This window comes from Jaculus jaculus, chromosome 11, assembly GCF_020740685.1.
Source record: "Jaculus jaculus isolate mJacJac1 chromosome 11, mJacJac1.mat.Y.cur, whole genome shotgun sequence".
In the NCBI taxonomy this organism is placed as follows: domain Eukaryota; kingdom Metazoa; phylum Chordata; class Mammalia; order Rodentia; family Dipodidae; genus Jaculus; species Jaculus jaculus.
The window spans coordinates 112,850,875-112,871,694 of NC_059112.1; the positions used below are offsets into that span (position 1 = coordinate 112,850,875).

The window sequence follows — 20,820 nt, forward strand, 5'->3', positions numbered from 1 at the left end:
TCAACCATGTTTATTGCTGCTCAATTTATAATAGCTGGGAAATGGAACCAGCCTAGATATCCCTCAACAGATGAGTGGATAATGAAGATGTGGCACATTTATACAATGGAGTTCTACTCAGCGGTAAAGAAAAATGAAGTTATGAAATTTGCAGAAAAATGGATGGACCTGGAAAGTATTATAGTAAGTGAGGTAACCCAGGCCCAGAAAGCCAAGCGCCACATGTTCTCTCTCAGATGTGGATCCTAGCTACAGATGATTGGGCTTCTGCGTGAGAATGAAAGTACTTAGTAGCAGAGGCCAGTAAGGTAAAAAGGAGACATAAAGGGTAGAGAAAGGAAGGGAGGAGGATACTTAATAGGTTGATATTGTATATATGTAATTACAATGATTGTAATGGGGAGGTAATATGATGGAGAATGGAATTTCAAATGGGAAAGTGTGGGGGTGGGGAGGGAGGGAATTACCATGGGATATATTTTATAATCATGGAAAATGTTAATAAAAATTTTAAAAAAAGTTGAGAAAATGCTGGGTGTGGTGGCTCATTCCTTTAATCCCAGCACTTGGGAGGCAGAGGTGGGAGGATTGTCGAGAGTTCGAGGCCACCCTGAGACTATATAGTTAATTCCAGGTCAGCCTGGACCAGAAGTGAGTCCCTACCTCAAAAAAAAAAAAAAAAAAAAAAAGTCCAGCAATAGGGCCCTTGCTGTAATTGGTGAAATATATGAGGGATTCTCTTTCTTTGTCTAGTGAACAAAAAAAAGCATGTGGCGGCGGGGGGCGGGGGGCTGGAGAAATTGCTTAGAGGTTAAGGTGTGCTTGCCTGTGAAGCCTAAGGACCCAGGTTCAACTCCCCAGTACCTGTGTAAACCAGCTGCACATGGTGGCACATATGTCTGGAGTTCATTTGTAGTGGCTAGTGGCTCTGGTGTGCCCATTCTTTGTTTCTCTGTCTTTTCCCCTCCCCCTCTCTCTAATAAATGAAGAAAATTAAAATATGTAAAAAAGAGCTGGAAGCTGGGCATGATGGCACATGCCTTTAATCCCAGGGAGGATCACCATAAGTTTAAGGCCACCCTAAGACTACATAGTGAATTCCAGGTCAGCCTGGGCTACAGAGCCAGATTCTACTTAGAAGAAAAAAAAAAGAACAACAACAAAAAAGAGCTGACTGTGGTGGGAGGCAGGCGTAGAAGGATCGATTGCTGTGAGTTTGAGGTCACCATAAGACTATATGGTGAATTGGTCAGCCTGGGCTAGAGTGAGATCCTACCTCAAAAACTAAACCAAACAAACAAACAAACAAACAAATAAAGTATTCTTGGGCTGGAGAGATGGTTCAGTGCTTAAGACGCCTTAAAACCCTAAGGACCCAGGTTTGTTTCCCCAGTACTCTTGTCAAGCCAGATGCACAAAGTGGTGCACACATCTAGAGTTTGTTTGCAAGGGCTGGTGGCCCTGGTGTGCCAATTCTCTCTGTTTCTCTTCTCTTATTTCTCTTTGCTTGCAAATAAATAAATAAAAATATTTGCTGGGCTTGGTGGTGCAAGCCTTTTATCCCGACACTTGGGAGGCAGAGGTAGGAGGATTGCCCTGAGTTTAAGGCTACCCTGAGAGTCCAACGTGAATTCCAGGTCAGGCTGGGCTAGAGTGAGACCCTACCTCGAAAAAAGAAAAATCTTGGGCAGGAAAGATGGCTCAGCAGTTAAGGCCCGCAAAGCCTAATGTCCTAGGTTTGATTCACCAGTACACACAAAAGGCAGATGCACAAAGCAATGCATGTATCTGGAATTCATTGTAGTGGCTGAAGGCCCCAGCAAGCCAATTCTCTTTTTCTTCTATCTTCCTCTGCTTACAAATAAGTAAAATATGAAATGAAAAACAGCTGGGTGTGGTGGTGCATGTCTTTAATCCCAGCACTTGGTTAAGCAGAGGTAGGATTGCTATGAATTCAAGGCCAGTCTGAGACTACATAGTGAATTACAGGTCAGCCTAGGCTAGAGCAAGACCCAAGAGTGTGTACTTGATTGATAACCAAATTCTGGAGTAACATAGAAGTTTGCCTTTTTAGTAGACACCTGTCCATTACTGGAACACACATCAATTGTATCTTACTTTTTCATTTCCAACTGTGCAGATGTGTCTTGTTTAATTGATTGACTGCCTTATTGATGAACCCTGTTGTTCACAACAGGCTTTCCTTAGTTTACTGAAGGGTGTGTGTTCCTCTTAAACTGCACCACAAAGCCGGGTGTGGTGGTGCACGCCTTTTCCCAGCACTGGGGAGGCAGAGGAATGCCTGAGTTCAAGGCCGCCTTGAGACTACATACTGAATTGTAGATCAGCCTGAGCTAGAGTAAGACCCTACCTTGAATAAACAAAACAAAACAAAAAATAAAATAAACTGCACCACAAAACCATCCCGCCCACAACCTTCAAATTACTATGATAATTGTTTTCTGTCTTGGGCTGTTGTTGGTCATGTCACATGCTAGAGTCTCCTCAGGGATCACTTCACAAAAAACGTACCAGGTCCACATGGAAGCTTTTCTTTCTTTTCGGTTTTTCAAGATTGGGTTTCACACTGGCCCAGGCTGATCTGGAACTCGCTATGTAGTCTCACGGTGGCCTCAAACTCAAGGAGATCCTCCTACCTCTGCCTCCCCAGTGCCACACCCGACTTTGAGCTTTTCTTATTTTATTTTATTTTTTTTGTTTTTTCCAGGTAGGGTCTCATTCCAGCCCATGCTACTAGTCCCAGGCTGACCTCAAACTCACAGCAATCTTCCTACCTCTGCCTCCTGAGGGCGGGGATTAAAGGCTTGCACCACCACACTCGGCTATTTACTAATTATTATTATTATTTAATATTTTAATTTATTTATTTGTAAGGAGAGAGACAGAGAGAGATGAATATGGGCGTGCCAAGGAATTTCAGACGCATGCGCCACCTCGTGCACCTGCCTTACGTGGGTCCAGGGGAATTGAAGCTGGGTCCTTTGGCACTGCAGGCAATCTAAGCCATCTCTCCAGTCTCCCAATTATTCTTTTCAAAGTAGGTACTAGGCATTGAACTCAGGTCCTCATGCGTGCTGACCTATTAATCTAGTCCCTTGGAGTTCAAATAGTAAATCAAGGCTGGAGTTTTGTGCCGGTCCCTTGGAAAATTGCGCAACCTTGCCCACCCTGCACTACATTTCCCGACAGGCAGCGCGCCAACGCCAGACGTATTTCCTCCCGGCGTCCCCCGCGGCGGGAAAGTGCCGAGCGGGCTCTGGCAGACCAGAGGAACCTTCGTCACCGCCGCTGCTGCCGCGTTGAGAGGATCTTCGCGGTCACCCTTACTGTTTACCATGTCCGCCCAGGCTCAGATGCGGGCCCTGCTGGACCAGCTCATGGGCACAGCTCGGGACGGTGAGTCTGGGCGACTGGCCAGGAACTGGGATGGGGCGGGAGGCGAGGCCGCTGAGCTGCCTGAGACTGGAGCCGCCACTCTTTGCGCCTGCGCCTGCGCCGCTCCCCTCTCAGTCCGCGCGCCGACCCGGGGTGCCGGGCCTTTGTCTCACTCTCCTCGCTTGAGAGGCCGGCCTGGGGCGAGCTCTCTCTCCGAGTCCCGCCATCGAAGGGGCTGTGGCGACGTTCTCGCGGCCCTGCGCCCCTCAGCGCACCGGAGCGTCGGCCCTGGGCTGGAGTCCGCCTGGGCTCGGGACGCTGGCAACCGAAATTCCTCTGAGATTCCTCGGGGGAGAAGTGACCCCGGCTCTCTACCGGGGCGTTCCTGTACCTTTCGCTTTCAAGGGGAGCGGTTAATCGAGCTTTTCTAACGTGGGTTCCCGCCGTGTACTTTTCCAGCCCCCTGCCCCCAAACCACACAGGACAGCATCTGTTTAGCCAGCGCTTGGCAGTCGTTAGGTAGGTGGTTCTGTAGGGAGGAGTGCAAGATCATGGTGTTTTCAAGAGAAAGCAGTTGCATCCTTGCAAAGCTAGATACCTGCTGTGGTTCGTGTTCTTTTCTCCTGAAGTAATGAAGTTGTAATTTCACACTGGCACATTCGCAGGGTTGTGCAGATTCTTTGCACTTCATTTCATGGTGAATAAGTGCTTTTAGCTTTCTTTGTATGTTGAGTTGCTTTTGAATTGATTCCCATATTTTTATTTCATACAAACTGAACAATTGTGGCCCCTCTATTTTATTTATAAAGGTTCAGTGTATCTTTGCCTGCCTACATCAATCTGCAAGGGAGTTGCAGAAAAGCCTCATGTTCATCGAGCCGTGAGTCACAACCAATTTCTAAGCTGTTATAACAAAAAAGTGTTTGCTCTTTTTCACAAGTAACTTTAAAAGTGTAGTTTAGAAAGAAAACATTTTCAATAAAAAGACACTACATTAATCCTGGATGCTTGCAAATCCTAAAATATATTCCTCCTTGACTATGACACAGCTCTGTGTCCTATACACAGATTAGCCTTAAACTTTGTCACATACCACTTTGCCTTTACTTTTATGTATCATTCCCCCTCACTTCCTTACTGCAGGTGTGGGCAAGAAAACTTTTCCTTTAAAACTTTTCAACAGCGGGCATAAAATTCTGCAGCTGAGTTCTTGAAGATTGCAGATGGGTACAGTATGTGTTGGAGCTCACAGTGTGTATTGACTAACCTAGTTCCTTTTTGCTTTCTCTGGTATTGTTAAAAGTGACTCCCAGGTGCCAGCTTTCTTTTTTAAGGGTGGGGATGAAAGGGGGATAAGAAGAAGAAGAAGAAGGAGAAGAAGAAGGTCTAGATATTTAACAGTCAATGATGGAATTTGAAAACTTTCTTCATGTAATTTTGGGCAACGCACTGCCTGTGTATTCGACTATAACAAAAAGATAAATGACATTGGTTGGTGGAAATTCCCAGCTATAAGTCATACGTGGTGATTCATGGCACTCTGATTACATGGGTTTTGGTGTCTCATTCATTGCCTACATACATATGTTGGGCTAATGGCTTTTTGGTGGTCAGCGTTTTATTTCTTTATTTCTGACTCCTTGACTTAGGCACAATGACAGTCAGATATCATTAAGTGTGATTCTTCATGAAATACTTAGCCTGAAAAACCTGTATTCCACATTGTAGTTGTAAATGTCTTTAGATGAGCTTTTTCAGTGTATGTGATGGGGAGAACACAGGAATGATAGTCTGCAAATCCCAGGTGAATTGTGCGAGATAACCTTTTGTGGTTAACATTATAATGCTTTCCTATTTAAAAACCACAAATAAATTTCAGGAGATGAAACCAGACAGAGGGTCAAGTTTACAGATGACCGTGTCTGCAAGAGTCACCTTCTGGACTGCTGCCCCCATGATATCCTGGCTGGGACGGTAGGTACATTGGAGAACTTAATGGGACATTCAGGGTGCCTGGGACAGTAGATGAATTTTTGGAAGTTAATGAGATATTTGGATTCACTATGTAGTCTCAGGGTGGTCTTGAACTCATGGCTATCCTCCTACCTTTGCCTCCCAAGTGCTGAGATTAAAGACTTGCGCCACCACACCATTTTTTTTCCCTCTTTTTTGAGAGAGGGAAAGAGAGAGAGGGAGAGAATGGACACGCCAGGACCTCCAGCCACTGCACATGAACTCCAGGTGCATGCACCACCTAGTTCATCTGGCTTATGTGGGTCCTGGGGAGTCAAACTGAGGTCCTTTGACTTTGCAGGCAAATGCCTTAACTGCTAAGCCATCTCTCCAGCACCCCTCCCCTTTTTTTTTTTCAGGTAGGGTCTTGCTTTATCCCAGGCAGACCTAGAATGTGCTGTGTAGTCTCAGGCTGGACTCAAACTTACAGCAATCCTCTTACATAAGACTCTGGAATTAAAGGCAAGGGCCACCATGTTTGGCCAGTGAAGGTTTTTCTAATTGAATTCCACTTTAACATGTAAAATCCGTTGCTTTTCAAATTGTAGGTTGCTTGGTGGAATTTTGTTCTATGAAGCATTCTGCTAAGTAGTACAAATTCTAGCAAAAATTGTGCTTTAGGTCAGTTTATAGATTTGGGTGGGAAGCCGGGCGTGGTGGCGCACGCCTTTAATCCCCAGCACTCGGGAGGCAGAGGTAGGAGGATCGCCGTGAGTTCCAGGCCACCCTGAGACTACAGAGTTAATTCCAGGTCAGCCTGGACCAGAGTGAGACCCTACCTCAAAAAACCAAAATAAATAAATTAAAAAAAAAAAAGATTTGGGTGGGTTTGTTTGCTTGATTTCAAGTTCCATGTATGCTAAACTTTTGCTTTAATAGGTGTATTTCCTCCCTCCAATGTTTCAATTCTTCAAAATCAGTTGGAGATAACTTACAATTTTGTAACCCTGTCAAGAAATCAGTATAGGGCCGGGCGTGGTGGCACATACCTTTAATCCCAGCACTCTGGGAGGCAAAGGTAGGAGGATCACCATGAGTTCGAGGCCACCCTGAGACTACAGAGTTAATTCCAGGTCAGCCTGGACTAGAGTGAGACCTTACCTAGAAAAACCAAAAAAAAAAAAAAAAAAAAAAAAATCACTATAGGGGCTAGGGAGATGGCTCAGCAGTAAAAAGTGGTTGTTGCAAAGTGTGCTGCCTAGACTTCAGTTTTCCAGCCACCCATGTAAAATTGCAAGAGCCCCTGGTATGCCCATTTACACATGTATAAATTTAAAAAAAAAAAAAAAAAAGAATCGGTGTCCCAATGACTAGACTCCAAGCGCACAAGAGAAAAATACTATTGCTGACTGTATTCAAAACCAGGTTACGTTTAGAGACTAGAAAATTTACCTCACAAGCATGAGTACCTGTGTTAAAACTTCCAGTACCCACATAGATGCGGGGTGTATTACTGTAAGCCTATAATCCCATTACTGGGGAGGTGAATACTGGTGGATTCTTGAGGCTCTGAGGCCAGCTATTCTGCTTAATTTTGGTGAGTTTCAGGTCAGAATCAGAGATCTCAAAAGGAAATGGAATAATGACTCCAGAACATGTGTGTATACATGTGCACACACAAATGCACATGCACACAACAGGTAGGAGGATTGCTGTAAATATGAAACTAGCCTAGTGATACAGGGGGGAAAAAAAATCATATATGCTGTCAGAAATGTCAGTTTGAACCAGGGGTGGTGGCACACGCCTTTAATCCCAGCACTCTGGAGGCAGAGGTAGGAGGATCAATGTTGAGTTGAAGGCCAGCCTGGAACAACAGAGCTCTGGTCAGCCTGGGTTAGAGTGAGACACTACCGGAGGGAGGGGAGAAAGAAGTGTTAGTTTGAAATGTCTGTTCTTCAGATGATGCACATCCCACTCCCCAAACAATAATAAAAGCCATGAAAAATTCACCGTAAAATGTTCTCTGGTGCATACATTCAGAATCTGGTTTACTTTTATATCCCTCAACAGGACTGTGAAGCTTTAAATTGAAGTCAGTTTGTAGAGTACTTTGCACTTTTACAAGTGATTTAAACAGGGCAGATCATTCTCCATCATTTAATCTAATTTTGCTTTTGTTTGCTGTTTTGTTTTTCCCCCCTTTGTCAAGGTAGGGTATTGCTCTAGCCTAGGCTGACCTGGAATTCACTACATAGTCTCAGACTGCCCTCGAACCCATGGTGTTCCTTCTACCTCTGCCATACTTGGCCCCAAACTTTTTAAATTTAAATTTACTTATTTATTATTGTTATTTTTGTTTTTTTTTTTTAAGGTAGGGTTTTACTTTGGCCCAGACTGTCCTCAAACTCACAAGACCTCTGATTCCATAGTGCTGGGACTAAAGGCCTATACTACCATACTCAGCTGTTTTTGTTTTTTTTTTTTTTTTTTTGGTGGGGAGGGTTTGAGGTAGGGTCTCATTCTGGTCTAGGCTGACCTGGCATTCACTGTAGTCTCAGGGTGGCCTCGAACTCATGGCAATCCTCCTACCTCTGCCTCCCGAGTAGTGCTGGGATTAAAGGTATGCACCACTCGCCTGGCTTGTTTTTTTTCCCCCTTTTAATTAATTAATTATTTATTTTTGGTTTTTGGAGGTAGGGTCTCACTCTAGTCCAGTCTGACCTGGTACTCGCTATGTACTCTCAAGATGGCCTCGAACTCATGGCGATCCTCCTACTTCTGCATCCCGAGTGCTGGGATTAAAGTTGTGCGCCATCACTCCCGGCCTTGTTTTTTTTTTTTTTTTTCTCCCACCATCTTCCACCCAGGCTGCCTACCTGACTCCCCATGCGAGCTCTGCACTCCCTTTACCTGATATCTGCTCACAAATGGGAAGATGCTCAGTGGTGCAGACTTGCAAACTCTTGAGTGGGTGGGGGGAGGCAAATAGAACAGTAGGGCCAGGGCCTTTAGCCACTGCAAAGGAGCTCCAGACTTGTGTAACACCTTGTGCATCTGGCTTACATGGGTCCTAGGGAATAGAACCTGGGTTCTTTGGCGTGGCTTTGCAGGCAGGTACTTAATTAATTGCTAATCCATTTCTCTGGCCTTTTTTTTTTTTTTTTTTTTGAGGTAGGGTTTCACTCTAGCACAGGCTGATACTATGCAGTCTCAGGCTGGCCTAGAATTCCTGGTGATCCTCCTATCTCTGCCTCCCAAGTGCTGAGATTAAAGGCATGTCCCACCACACCTGGCCTGACCTTATTTCTTAATTTTCTTATTAGGGTTTTAGTATCCAACAAGCTACATTGCTTATTTTGGTAACAGTTGAGATACAAAATTATATTAATTTCATGCTTTCTAAAATGGATAGGTATTTATGTGTAAATTTTTTGTTTCCCACAGCGCATGGATCTAGGAGAATGTACCAAAATCCATGATTTGGCCCTCCGAGCGGATTATGAAATTGCCAGTAAAGAAAGAGACCTGTTTTTTGAATTGGATGTAAGTTTTTTTTTTTTTTTTTTTGAAACTTCTTAATTGACAATATCCATAATTGCAGACAACAATTCCATCCTCTTCCCCACTTTCCCCTTCACAAATCTGGTCTGTCATATCCCCTCTCTCTTTCAATTAGTCTCTCTCTTTAAAAAAATGTTTATTTTTATTTACTTACATGAGAGAGAGAAAAAGGGAGGGAGGGAAAAAGAGAAAAAAAAAAGAATGGGCACACCAGGGCCTCCAGCCACTGCAGATAAACTCCAGATGCATGTGCCATCTTGTGCATCTGGTTTACATGGGTCCTGGGAAATGGAACCTGGGCCCTTACGTTTGGCAGGCTAGTACCTTAACTGATTAGCCATTCTCTAGCCCTACTCTTTTATTTTGATGTCATTATCTTTTCCTCCTGTTATGATGGTCTTGTGAAGGTAGTTCTAGGCACTGTGAGGTCATAGATATTGTGGCCAGTTTGTGCCTGAACGATTGTATTGTAGGCAGTCCTACTCTTCCTTGGTCTCTCACATTCTCTCCACCACCTCTTCACAATGGACCCTGAGCCTTGGAAGGTATTATAGAGATGTTTCAATGCTGAACACTCCTCTGTCAACATCTCCTCAGCACTATGGTGCCTTTTGAGTCATTCTACTGATCACTGCCATCTGAAAAGAGAAGCTTCTCTAACCAAAAGTGAGAGTAGAGCTTAGTGGTTAAGCACTTGCCTGTGAAGCCTAAGGACCCATGTTCCATTCTCCAGATCCCATGTAAGACACATGCACAAAGGTGAGACATACATAAGGTCGCATATGCCCACCAGCTGGTGCAAGCGCCTGGAATTTGATTTCAGTGAAAGACTACATAGTGAACTCCAGGTTAGCCTGGGCTAAAGTGAAACCCTACCTCTAAAGAAAGAAAAAGAAAGAAAGGAAGGAGGGAGGGAAAGAAAGAAAGATACAGGGCAGTTTGGTGAGCATAATATATGCATTTAGCCAGACAAGAGCAGGCGTTACAATTCTAGGGCTCATGATCTCTCCTATAGGCTTTTGATTAGGTTTTCAGTACCAGGTGTGTATTCCCTCCTGTTGAATGGGCCTGTAGTTCAATTAGAGAGTGGTTGGTTTTCCCCATAACAGACGTGCCACTATTGTACCCATTGGGTCATTTGGCCTGGCTAGCCAAATTTAAGGCTTGTAGTGTCCACTGTTAGCACTGTTGGTGACTTCTCCATAGAGCTACATGCAGCATTGTTTTTTCCAGCTTTCTGTCAGCTGGTTCATAGGAAGGAGGTTTTCAGCTCAGCTCCAGCTTGATTTCTTAGTAACCTTGCCGGCAGGCAGGCAGGCTGGCTGGCTGTCTTTCTTTCTTTCTTCCTTCCTTCCTTTGCGAGCAACAGACAGAGAAAGAGGCAGATAGAGAGAAAGAATGGGCGCACCAGGGCCTCTAGCCACTGCAAACGAACTCCAGATGCCTATGCCCCCTTGTGCATCTGGCTAATGTGGGTCCTGGGGAATCGAGCCTCGAACCGGGGTCCTTAGACTTCACAGGCAAGTGCTTAACCGCTAAGCCATCTCTCCAGCCCCAGAAGACAGACGTTCTTGAGGAGTGGAGGAAGCCACTCTCTCCTTATGTCTTCCAGATGTTTCATTATGATTCTTCCTCTTTTTCTTTTCTAAATTAATTTATTTTTATTTATTTATTTATTTTTAATTTTTATTAACATTTTCCATGATTATAAAATATATCCCATGGTAATTCCCTCCCTCCCTCCCCCCACACATTCCCATTTGAAATTCCATTCTCCATCATATTACCTCCCCATTACAATCATTGTAATTACATATATACAATATCAACCTATTAAGTATCCTCCTCCCTTCCTTTCTCTACCCTTTATTTATTTTTATTTTAAAAAAACTATTTAAGAGGGAGAGAGGCAGAGAGAGAGAGAATGGGTATGCCAGGGTCGCCAGCTGCTGCATACGAACTCCAGATACATGTGTCACCTACTGCATCTGGATTACATGGGTCCTGGGGAACAAAACCTGGGTCCTTAGGCTTCACAGGCAAGTGCCCTAACCACTAAGCAATCTTTCCAGCCCAATATTTTTTTATTTTTATTTATTTATTTGATAGAGAGAAAGGCAGAGAGAAACAGAGAGAGAATGGGTGCACCAGGGCCTTCCGCCGCTGAGAACGAACTCCAGATGCATGCATCTCATTGTGTTTTGTTTTCCAGGTAGGGTTTCCTCCTGATCTGGAACTCACTATTTAGTCTGAAGCTGGCCATAAAAATTTTGAGATTCTCCTTCATCAGCCTCCAGAATGCTGAGATTAAAGGCGAGAGAGATTATTGGATGCACCAGGGCTCCCTGGCACTGCAAATGAACTCCAAATGCATATACTACTGTGCATCTGGGTTTACATGGATACTAGGGAATTGAACCTAGGCCTGCATGTTTTAGAAGCAAGTAATTTTAGCTGTTGAGCCATTTTCCCAGCCCTTTTAAACATTTTTTAGTTGACAATATTCACACATACATAATTTCTCTTTGTGGCGTTACTTCTCTCCAGGCTAACCTATAACTCTTTAGCCCAGGCTGTCCTTGAAGTCATGTCAATTCTACCTCAGTCTCCCAAGTGCTGGGGTTATAGATGTGAGCCACCACACCTGGTTCACATTACTTTTTAAAAATTTTATTTAATTAATTAATTTATTGTTTTTTTGAGGTAGGATCTCACTCTAGCTCAGGCTGACCTGGAATTTACCATGTAGCCTCAGGGTGGCATCCAACTCCTGGTGATCCTCCTACCTCTGCCTTCCAAGTGCTGGGATTAAAGGCTTGCACCACCACATCCAGCTTTATTTTTATTTTTTGAGGTGGATCTCACTGTAGCTCAGGCTGGCCTTGAACTCACAATGATCCCTCTACCTCTGCCTTTCAAGGGCTGGGATTAAAAGCATGTGCCACTGTGCTCAGCTACTTTTTTTTTTTTTTTTTTTTTGGTTGGGTCTCTCTCTAGCCCAGGCTGACGTAGAATTCACTATGGAGTGTCAGGGTGACCTTGAACTCATGGCAGTCCTCCTCCCTCTGCCTCCAGAGTATGCCACCACGCCTGGCTACCCAGCTACATTAAAAAAAAACAAAAAAAAAACCATTTATTTATTAGAGAGAGAATGAGAATGAATGGGTGTGCAAGTGTCTCCAGGCATTGCGAACAAATTCCAGATGCCTGTGCCACGTTGTGCTTAAGTGGGTAATAGGGAATCCGACCTGAGTCCATAGGCTTCTCATGCAAGCTCCTTAACTACTAAGTCTTCTCTCCAGCCTTGTGATTTTTTTGTTTGTTTTTGATTTTTCAAGGTAGGGTCTCATTCTAGCTCAGGCTGACCTGAAATTCACTATGTAGTCGCAGCGTGGTGTTGAACACTTGGTGGTTCTCCTATCTCTGCCTCCAAAGAGCTGAGATTAGGCTCAGAAAACAATCTCTGAGCTCTTAACTCTCATCAGTGTTCCTCAATTCCAGTGTGACCCTGATGTCTGGAGCACCTTCTTTTTTTGTTGTTGTTTTTGATGTGTTGTTACTGTGGGTAAATCTTAGGGTCCCGCCCTAAGGTGTTTTGGTAGATCTGGAATTCCAGTCTAAAGGTATGCAAAGTGCCTGAGTTCTGCCTGTGGCTCCTGGAGTGTTGCTTTCCTCTGTGTGGACCTGTGAAAGGGAGCCACTTTCTTCTGCCATTATGGAACTTCTCCTGGATAAATAAATACCTTTTCTCCCATAACTGCCTGGTTTGGAAATTCATTCCAGCGACATGAAGCTGACTGCAACACTGAGGTTGGAGCATTGCTGTAGGTTTTAGACTAGCCTCAGCTAGGGTGAGACCCTGCCTGAAGAAAGCAGAGTACTTAAGTGTTGAGCTCTCCTTGGTCTTTTGTTTTCTGCTTTGATGAGTTTTTGAGTCTTCTCAGTGTCTGCTGCCGTCTCCCTGGAGGAGATTCTCATGCTAGCAGTCAGATCAGCATTGAGTTTTTATCTGCCTCTTCCTCTGATGCTTCCTAGGTTCTGGAGGGTGTTAATAGGTAGAAGTGGTTCCTCTTATGCTAGGCACTCAGCTTTCTCTTATTCTCATAGGTCTTTTATTACCTCATTTTTGCTACTATCTAGGTTCTATATGGCCTAGTCTGCCATGTTCCAGGAATTTACCCACAGGTGGCTATTCACAGAGTATAGGGAATGAGCCTTTGGTAAGGACCTGAGGGCCTAGACTGTCTTGTTCAGAGCTGAAGTAGGCTGGCTGTCTACCTGTTTTTAATATTTTTTAATTTTATTTATTTGAGAGAGAGAGAGATGAGAGAGGCAGATAGAAAAAGAGATTGAGGGCTGGAGAGATGGCTTAGCGGTTAAGCGCTTGCCTGTGAAACCTAAGGATCCGGGTTCAAGGCTCAATTCCCCAGGACCCACGTTAGCCAGATGCACAGGGGGGCGCACGTGTCTGGAGTTCGTTTGCAGTGGTTGGGAGCCTTGGCGCGCCCATTCTCTCTCTGTTGCTCTCAAGTAAATAAATAAAAATGACCAAAAAAATTTAAAAGAAATAAAAAGATTGAATGGGCACATCAGGACCTGCAACCACTGCAGACAAACTCCAGATGCATGTGCCATCCTATGCATCTAGTTTTATGTGGGTACTGGGGAATCAAACCTGGCTCCTTAGACTTCACGGTCAAGCACCTTAACCACAAAGCTATCTCTCCCCCCCCCTTTTTTTTTTTTTTTTCTTCAAGGTAGGTCTCACTCTGCCAGCCTGACCTGGAATTCACTGTGTAGTCTCAAGGTGGCCTCAAACTCACAGCAGTCCTCCTACCTCTGCCTCCCTAGTGCTGGGATTAAAGGCGTGCACCACCATGCCCAGCTTTAAAAATTTTTTTAAATTAATTTATTTTTAATTAACAATTTTCATGATTGTAAGCAATATCTCATGGTAAGGCCCTCCCTCACCCCTAATTTTTAAAAAAATATTTATTTATTTGAGAGAGAGCAAAAGAGAAAGAGGCAGAGAGAATGGGCATGCCAGGGCTCCCAGCCACTGCAAACAAACTCCAGATGCATGAACTCCCTTGTGCATTGGGCTTACGTGGGTCCTGGGGAATTGAACCAGAGTCCTTAGGCTTCACAGATAAATACCCAGCCCTTTTTTTTCTTTTAATTTTAAAATATATTCTGTGCTGGAGAGATGGCTTAGAGGTCTCTAAGGTAAGGACCCTTGTTTGACTCTTCTTATGTGGGCATAAGCCAGATGCAAAGGTGGTACAAGCTTCTGGAGTTAGCTTGCATTGGCTGATACCCTGGAGCACCAATTCTCCAATTCTCTCCTGTGCATATGCGCTATCTCTAAAAACATTGAAAAAATATATTTAATGCCGGGCGTTGTAGTGCACGCCTTTAATCCCAGCACTTGGGAGGCAGAGGTGGGTGGATCGCATGAGTTCAAGCTCATCCTGGGCTAGAGTGAGACCCTATTCAAAAACTCAAAAAAGGGGACTGGAGAGATGGCTTGGCGGTTAAGTCGCTTGCCTGCAAAGCCAAAGGACCCAAGTTCAATTCCCCAGGACCCACGTAGCCAGATACACAAGGTGGCACATGCATCTGGAGTTCCTTTGCAGCTGCTAGATTCCCTGGTGTGCCCCTTATTTCTCTCTCCCTCCCTCTATCTCTCTGCATCTTTCTCTCTCAAACAAATAAATAAATAAAAATAAAGTTTAAAAAAAAACTCAAAAAAGAAAAAAATATATATATATCTGTTTACTTATTTGAGAGAATGGGCACAACAGGACCTCCAGCTGTTGCAGATGAACTCCAGACCCATGTGCTATCTTGTATATCTTTTTTTGGGGGGGGGGATTAAAGGCGTACACCACCACGGCTTTGTACATCTTTTTTAAAAAATTATTTTTTTTTTTGCTTTATTTGAGAGCAACAGACAGAGAGAAGGAGGCAGAGATAGAGAGTATAGGTGTGCCAGGGCCTCCAGCACTGCAAACAAACTCCAGATGCATGTGCCTCCTTGTGCATCTGCCTAACGTGGGTCCTGGGGAACTGAGCCTCAAACTGGGGTCCTTAGGCTTCATAGCAAGTGCTTGGCTGCTAAGCCATCTCTACAGCCCCTATTTATTATTTTTTTTAAACAACTTTCATGATTGTAAATAATATCCCATGGTAATGCCCTCCCTTCCCCTACTTTCCCTTTGAAACTCCATTCTCCATCATATCCCCTCCCGCTCTCAATCAGTCTCTCTTTATTTTGATGTCATGATCTTTTCCTCCTCTTATGATGGTCTTGTGTAGGTAGTGTCAAGCACTGTGAGGTCATAGATATCCAGGCCATTTTGTATCTGGAGGAACACTTTGTAAGGAGTCCTACCCTTCCTTTGGCTCTTAACATTCTTTCTGCCACCTCTCCTGCAATGGACCCCAAGCCTTGGAAGGTACGATAGAGATATTGCAGTGCTGAGTACTCCTCCAACTTCTTACCAGAACCATGATGCCTTCTGAGTCATCCCAAGGTCACTGCCATCTGCACAGAGAAGGGTCTCTACCAAAAGTGAGAGTAGCATTAATACATAGGTATGAATATTAAGAGAAGTCCTTACTGGGTAGTTTGATGAGCATAGTATATACATTTAGCCATACAGCAGACATTATACCCCTAGGGTTCATGACTACCCCTGTTTTAGGTTTTCAGTATCAGGGATATATTCCCTCTTGTGGAGCAGGCCTCCAGTCCAATTAGAGGGTAGTTGGTTCCACTATGACAGACCTGCCATTGCATCCATTGGCTCATTTGACCTGGCTGGCCAAATATAAGGCTTGCAGTGTCCACTGTTAAGTATCTTCACTGGTGATTTCTCTCTTTCCCATTGAACTGCATGCAGAATGGAGCATGCATGCAGCTTTCTGTCAGCTGGTCTATATGGAGGAGGTTATCAGCTCAGTTCCAGCAGGATTTCTCAGTGGCCTTGCAGCCCAAGTATGTGGAGTCTTCAGTGATACAGTCTTACCATGCATTCCTGGTGGGAAACCAAGGGCCTTGGCAATGGCCTATAATGCTTTGGGGGCATCAGGGACCTCCCTGGCCAACAATTCACTGGAGGTATCCCATCCCTGGCACTGAAAAGTTTCTAGTAACAATCTATGGCTCCTGAGTGTTCCATTGCCAAAAAATTTGGATTCCGTATGATTTATTTATATCCTCTTAGATTTTGATTAGCCCTCCCTCCACCTTTCCTTTACTCAATCTCTTCCCCTGATCTCACTTGGGGCTTTTCACCCCCATTAATCTACTGCACACACACACACACACACACACACACACTCACTCATTCATTCATTCATTCATTCATTCATACTATATACCATGCTATTAAGTACCCCCTCCCTTCCTTTCTCTTCCCTTTATATCTCTTTTCTAGCTTACTGGCCGTTGCTACTGAGTTTTCTTCCTACTCCCACAGAAGTCCAACCATCTGTAGCTAGGATCCACATATGAGAGAGAACCTGTGACATTTGGCTTTCTGGGCCTGGGTTACCTCATTTAGTATAATCCTTTCCAGATCCATCCATTTTCCTGCGTAACTTCATTTTTCTTTACCACTGAGTAGAACTCCATTGTTTAAATGTGCCATATCTTCATTATGCACTTATTAGTTGGGGGATATCTAGGCTGGTTCCATTTCCCAGCTATTGTGAATGGAGTGGCAATAAACATGGTTGAGCAAGTATCTCTAATACAGTGAGATGAGTCCTTAGGATATATACCTTGGCGTGCTATAGCTGGGTCATATGGCAGATCTATTTTTAGCTTAGGAACCTCCACACTGATTTTCACAATGGCTCTAACAGATTGCAAAACAGGATCTCCAACTATTGCAGATGTATGTCTGACCCATGTACTATCTTGTATATCTTTAAATTTTTTTTATTTTATTTTATAATTTTATTGATAGAGAAAGAGGCAGAGAGAGAATAGGTGTGCCAGGGCCTTTAGCCGCTGCAAACCAACTCCAGACACATGCACCATCTGGCTTTCCAGCAAGTGCCTTAACTGCTAAGTTATATCTCTGCCCCTCCCCCCCCCCTTTTTTGAGGTAGGGTCTTAACTCTACCCTGGGCTGACCTAGAATTCACTATGCAGTCTCAGGGTGGCCTCAGACTCATGGCAGTCATTCCTACCTCTGCCTCCTGATTGCTGGGATTAAATGTGTCTACTACCACGCCCAGTTATCTTTTGCATCTTGCTTATGTGAGTCCTAGAGGATTGTTGGTTCTCTTTGGCTTTCCAGGCAAGCTGCTAAGCCATAGTCCAAATTTTTAGATCTTTATTTAAGTGAAAGAGTGTGAGCAAGCCAGGGCCTGTTGCCACTGCAGATGAACTTCAGACACATATAACATTTTTAAAATTTTTACTTATTTATTTGACAGAGAGAAAGAGGGAAAGTGAGAGAATGGGCACACCAGGGCTGCCAGCCACTGCATATGAACTCCGGATGCCTGTACCACCTTGTGCCTCTGGCTAACGTGGGTCCTGGGGAATTGAACCTGAGTCTTTTTGTGTTGCAGGCAAATTTCTTAACCACTAAGCCATCCCTCCAGCCCACTTTTTGTTTGTTTTCTTTTTGAGGTAGGGCTTCATTCTAGTCCAGGCTGACCTGGAATTCACTATGTAGTCTCAGGGTGGTCTGGAACTCATGGTGATCCTCCTACCTCTGCCTCCCAAGTGCTGGGATTGAAGTTGTAGGCTACCACACCCAGCGCTTATTTATTTTTTTTTAATTTACATAGAGCGAAAGAATTGGTGTGCCAAGACCTCAGCCACCACTGTCACACTCCAGACACTTGCTCCACCTACTGGACATGTGTGACCTTGCACTTGCTTCACCCTTGTGTGACTGGTTTACATGGGATCTGGAGAGTTTAATATGGTTCTTAGGCTTTGCATTCAAGCGCCTCAACCTCTAAGCCATCACCACAGACCTTCTGTAATAACTTTTTGCATTATAGGTTTTGGGGAATCATACCCAGGCTTCAGGCTTTGCAAGCAAGCAGCTTTAACTGCTGAGCCATCTTCCCACCCCCTTTGCCTTATTTTTCCACAGGAGGTCTCTGACTAAACCTGGTGCACACTGATTCTGCTTGAATAGCTAGGCAGCAATTTCCAGAGATCCTACTGTCTTGCCCTCTCCAACACTAAGTTTTAGGCATATGCTGCCTTGTGTGGCCCTTAATGGGTGTTTGGATTTCAAACTTGGTACTTCATACTTACATAGCAGTCACTGTACCCACTCAGCCATCTCTCTGATGCCAAGATGAAAACTCCCCCTTTTTTTTTTCTTTGAGGTAGGGTCTCACTCTAATCAGCCTGATCTGGAATTTTACTATGTAGTCTCTACTGGCTTTGAACTTATAGCAAGCTTCTTACGTTAGCTTCCCTAGTGGGAGTGCAGGGATTAAAGGCATACTCCACTGTGCCCACTTCTGTCTTGTTTTTTTGAGATAGGGTTTCACTTTGTCCTGCTGACCGTGAAGTCAGTCTAGTCCCAGGCTGTCCTTGAACTCACAGCAGTTCTTCTGCCTGTGTTATGAGTACTAGAATTAAAGGTCTTTGCCATCTTGCCCAGCACTTGATTTGAATCTTTTTGTTTTTCCAGGTAGGATCCCACTCTAGCTCAGGTTGATCTGTAATTCATTAAGTAGCCTTAAAGGTGTGCACCACTACACCCTTGATTTGAATCTTTTTTCAAGTTAGGGTTTCACTATGTATTCTCAGGGTGGCCTTGAACTCATGGTGATCCTTCTACCTTTGCCTCTGGAGTGCTGGGATTAAAGGCATGGGCCACCATGCCCTGCTGATTTGGATCATTTTGTTTTGTTTTGTTTTTTGAGGTAGGGTCTCTCTTTAGTACAGGCTGACCTGGAATTCACTCTGTGGTCTCAGGGTGGCCTAAAACTCATGGGAATCCTCCTACCCCTGCCTACAGAGTGCTGAGATTAAACCTGTGAGCCACCATACCTGCTGTGGAATCTTTTTTTCTTTTTTTTTTCCTTTTTGGTTTTTTGAGGTAGGGTCTTACTCTAGTTCACGCTGACCTGGAATTCACTGTCATCTCAGGGTGGCCTCGAACTTATGGCAATCCTCCTACCTCTGCCTCCCAAGTGCTAAAATTCAAGGCATGCACCACCACACCTGGATATGGAAACTTTTTTTAAAAAGTATTTTATTTTTCTTTATTTGAGAGATTGAGAAATAGGCAGAGGTAGGGTGGTTGGGAAGGATATTTTATTTTTGATTGATTATTATTGATTTATTTGACAGAGAGAGGAGGAAGAGACAAAGAATGGGCATGCCAGGGCCTCCAGCCACTGCAAACGAACTCCAGACACGTATGCCCCCTTGTGCATCTGGCTAACCTGGGTCCTGGGGAATCGAACCTGGGTCCTTTGGCTTTGCAGGCAAACACCTTAACTACTAAGCCATACTTCCAGCCCTGATTTGAATCTTTAATTAATTAATTTATTTATTTATTTTGGTTTTTCAAGGTAGGGTCTCACTCTAGCTCAGGCAGACTTGGAATTCACTCTGCATTCTCAGGGTGGCCTTGAACTCAGTGATCCTCCTACCTCTGCCTCCCATGTGCTGGGATTAAAGGTGTGCGCCACCATGCCTGGCTTTTTGATTTGAATCTTTTTTTTTTTTGTTTTTCGAGGCAGGGTCTCACTCTGGCTCAGGCTGACCTGGAATTCACTATGTAGTCTCAGGGTGGCCTCGAACTCACGGCGATCCTCCTACCTCTGCCTCCCGAGTGCTGGGATTAAAGGCGTGCGCCACCACGCCCGGCTTTGATTTGAATCTTTTAATCAGTGTCTTGCACAGGCAGCCAGGAAGCTTTGGGAAGTGTGCACAAAACCAGTCACTGAGTCAAAAACTTTTTTTGTCTGGAAGACTGCCTTGTAACATGTTTTAATTTTTTTGTTTATTTATTTATTTGAGGGTGACAGAAAAAGAGAGAGAGAGAGAATGCGCGCGCCAGGGCTTCCAGCCATTGCAAATGAACTCCAGATGCTTGTGCCCCTTGTGCATCTGTTTAATGTGGGTCCTGGGTAATCGAGCTTCGAACTGGGATCCTTAGGCTTCTCAGGCAAGCGCTTAACCTCTAAGCCATCTCTCCAGCCCCAATTTTTTTTTAAATTTTTTGTTTATTTTTATTTATTTATTTGAGAGGGACAGACAGACAGAGAAAGAGGGAGATAGAAAGAATGAGCATGCCAGGGCCTCCAGCCACTGCAAACGAACTCCAGATGTGTGCACCCCCTTGTGCATCTGGCTAACGTGGGTCCTGGGGAATTGAGCCTTGAACCAGGGTCCTCGGGCTTCACAGGCAAGCACTTAACTGCTAAGCCATCTCTCCAGCCCCTTTTTCCTTTTTTATTAACAACTTCCATGATGATAAAAAATATCCCATGGGAGCTGGGCATGGTGGTGCATGCCTTTAATCCCAGCACTTGGGAGGCAGAGGTAGGAGGATCGCCATGAGTTCGAAGCCACCTTGAGACTACAGAGTGAATTCCAGGTCAGCCTGAGCTAGAGTGAGACCCTACCTCGGGGGCGGGGGGAGGGAATCCCATGGCAATGCCCTCTCTCCCCCCACTTTTCCCTTTGAAACTCCATTCTCCATCATATCCCCTCCCTCTCTCAATCAGTGTCTCTTTTATTTTGATGTCATGATCTGATACCCCTATTATGATGGTCTTATGATGGTAGTGTCAGGTACTGTGTGGTCATGGATATGGCCATTTTGTGTCTGGGGGAGCATGTTGTAAGGAGTCTTACAATTCCTTTGGCTCTTACATTCTTTCCTTCACCTCTTTCACAATAGACCC

At 44.4% G+C, this 20,820-nt stretch overlaps 1 protein-coding gene across 4 annotated transcripts in view; it reads left to right on the forward strand.

Annotated features, from left to right (window-relative positions):
- Window positions 1–3,265: 3,265 nt before the first annotated feature.
- Window positions 3,266–20,820, forward strand: part of Luc7l (LUC7 like) — a 36,894-nt gene continuing 19,339 nt past the window's right edge. For 2 of the 4 annotated variants that reach the window (XM_004652110.2, XM_004652111.2), the window contains exons 1-3: window positions 3,266–3,417; window positions 5,276–5,370; window positions 8,797–8,895. In XM_004652110.2, the coding sequence (XP_004652167.1) occupies window positions 3,357–3,417; window positions 5,276–5,370; window positions 8,797–8,895 (255 nt within the window). In that variant the 5' untranslated portion in view covers window positions 3,266–3,356. Of the gene's footprint in view, window positions 3,418–3,766; window positions 3,916–4,205; window positions 4,277–5,275; window positions 5,371–8,796; window positions 8,896–20,820 lie in introns of those variants that run through there. The other 2 variants (XM_045130170.1, XM_045130169.1) reach the window with 2 other exon arrangements.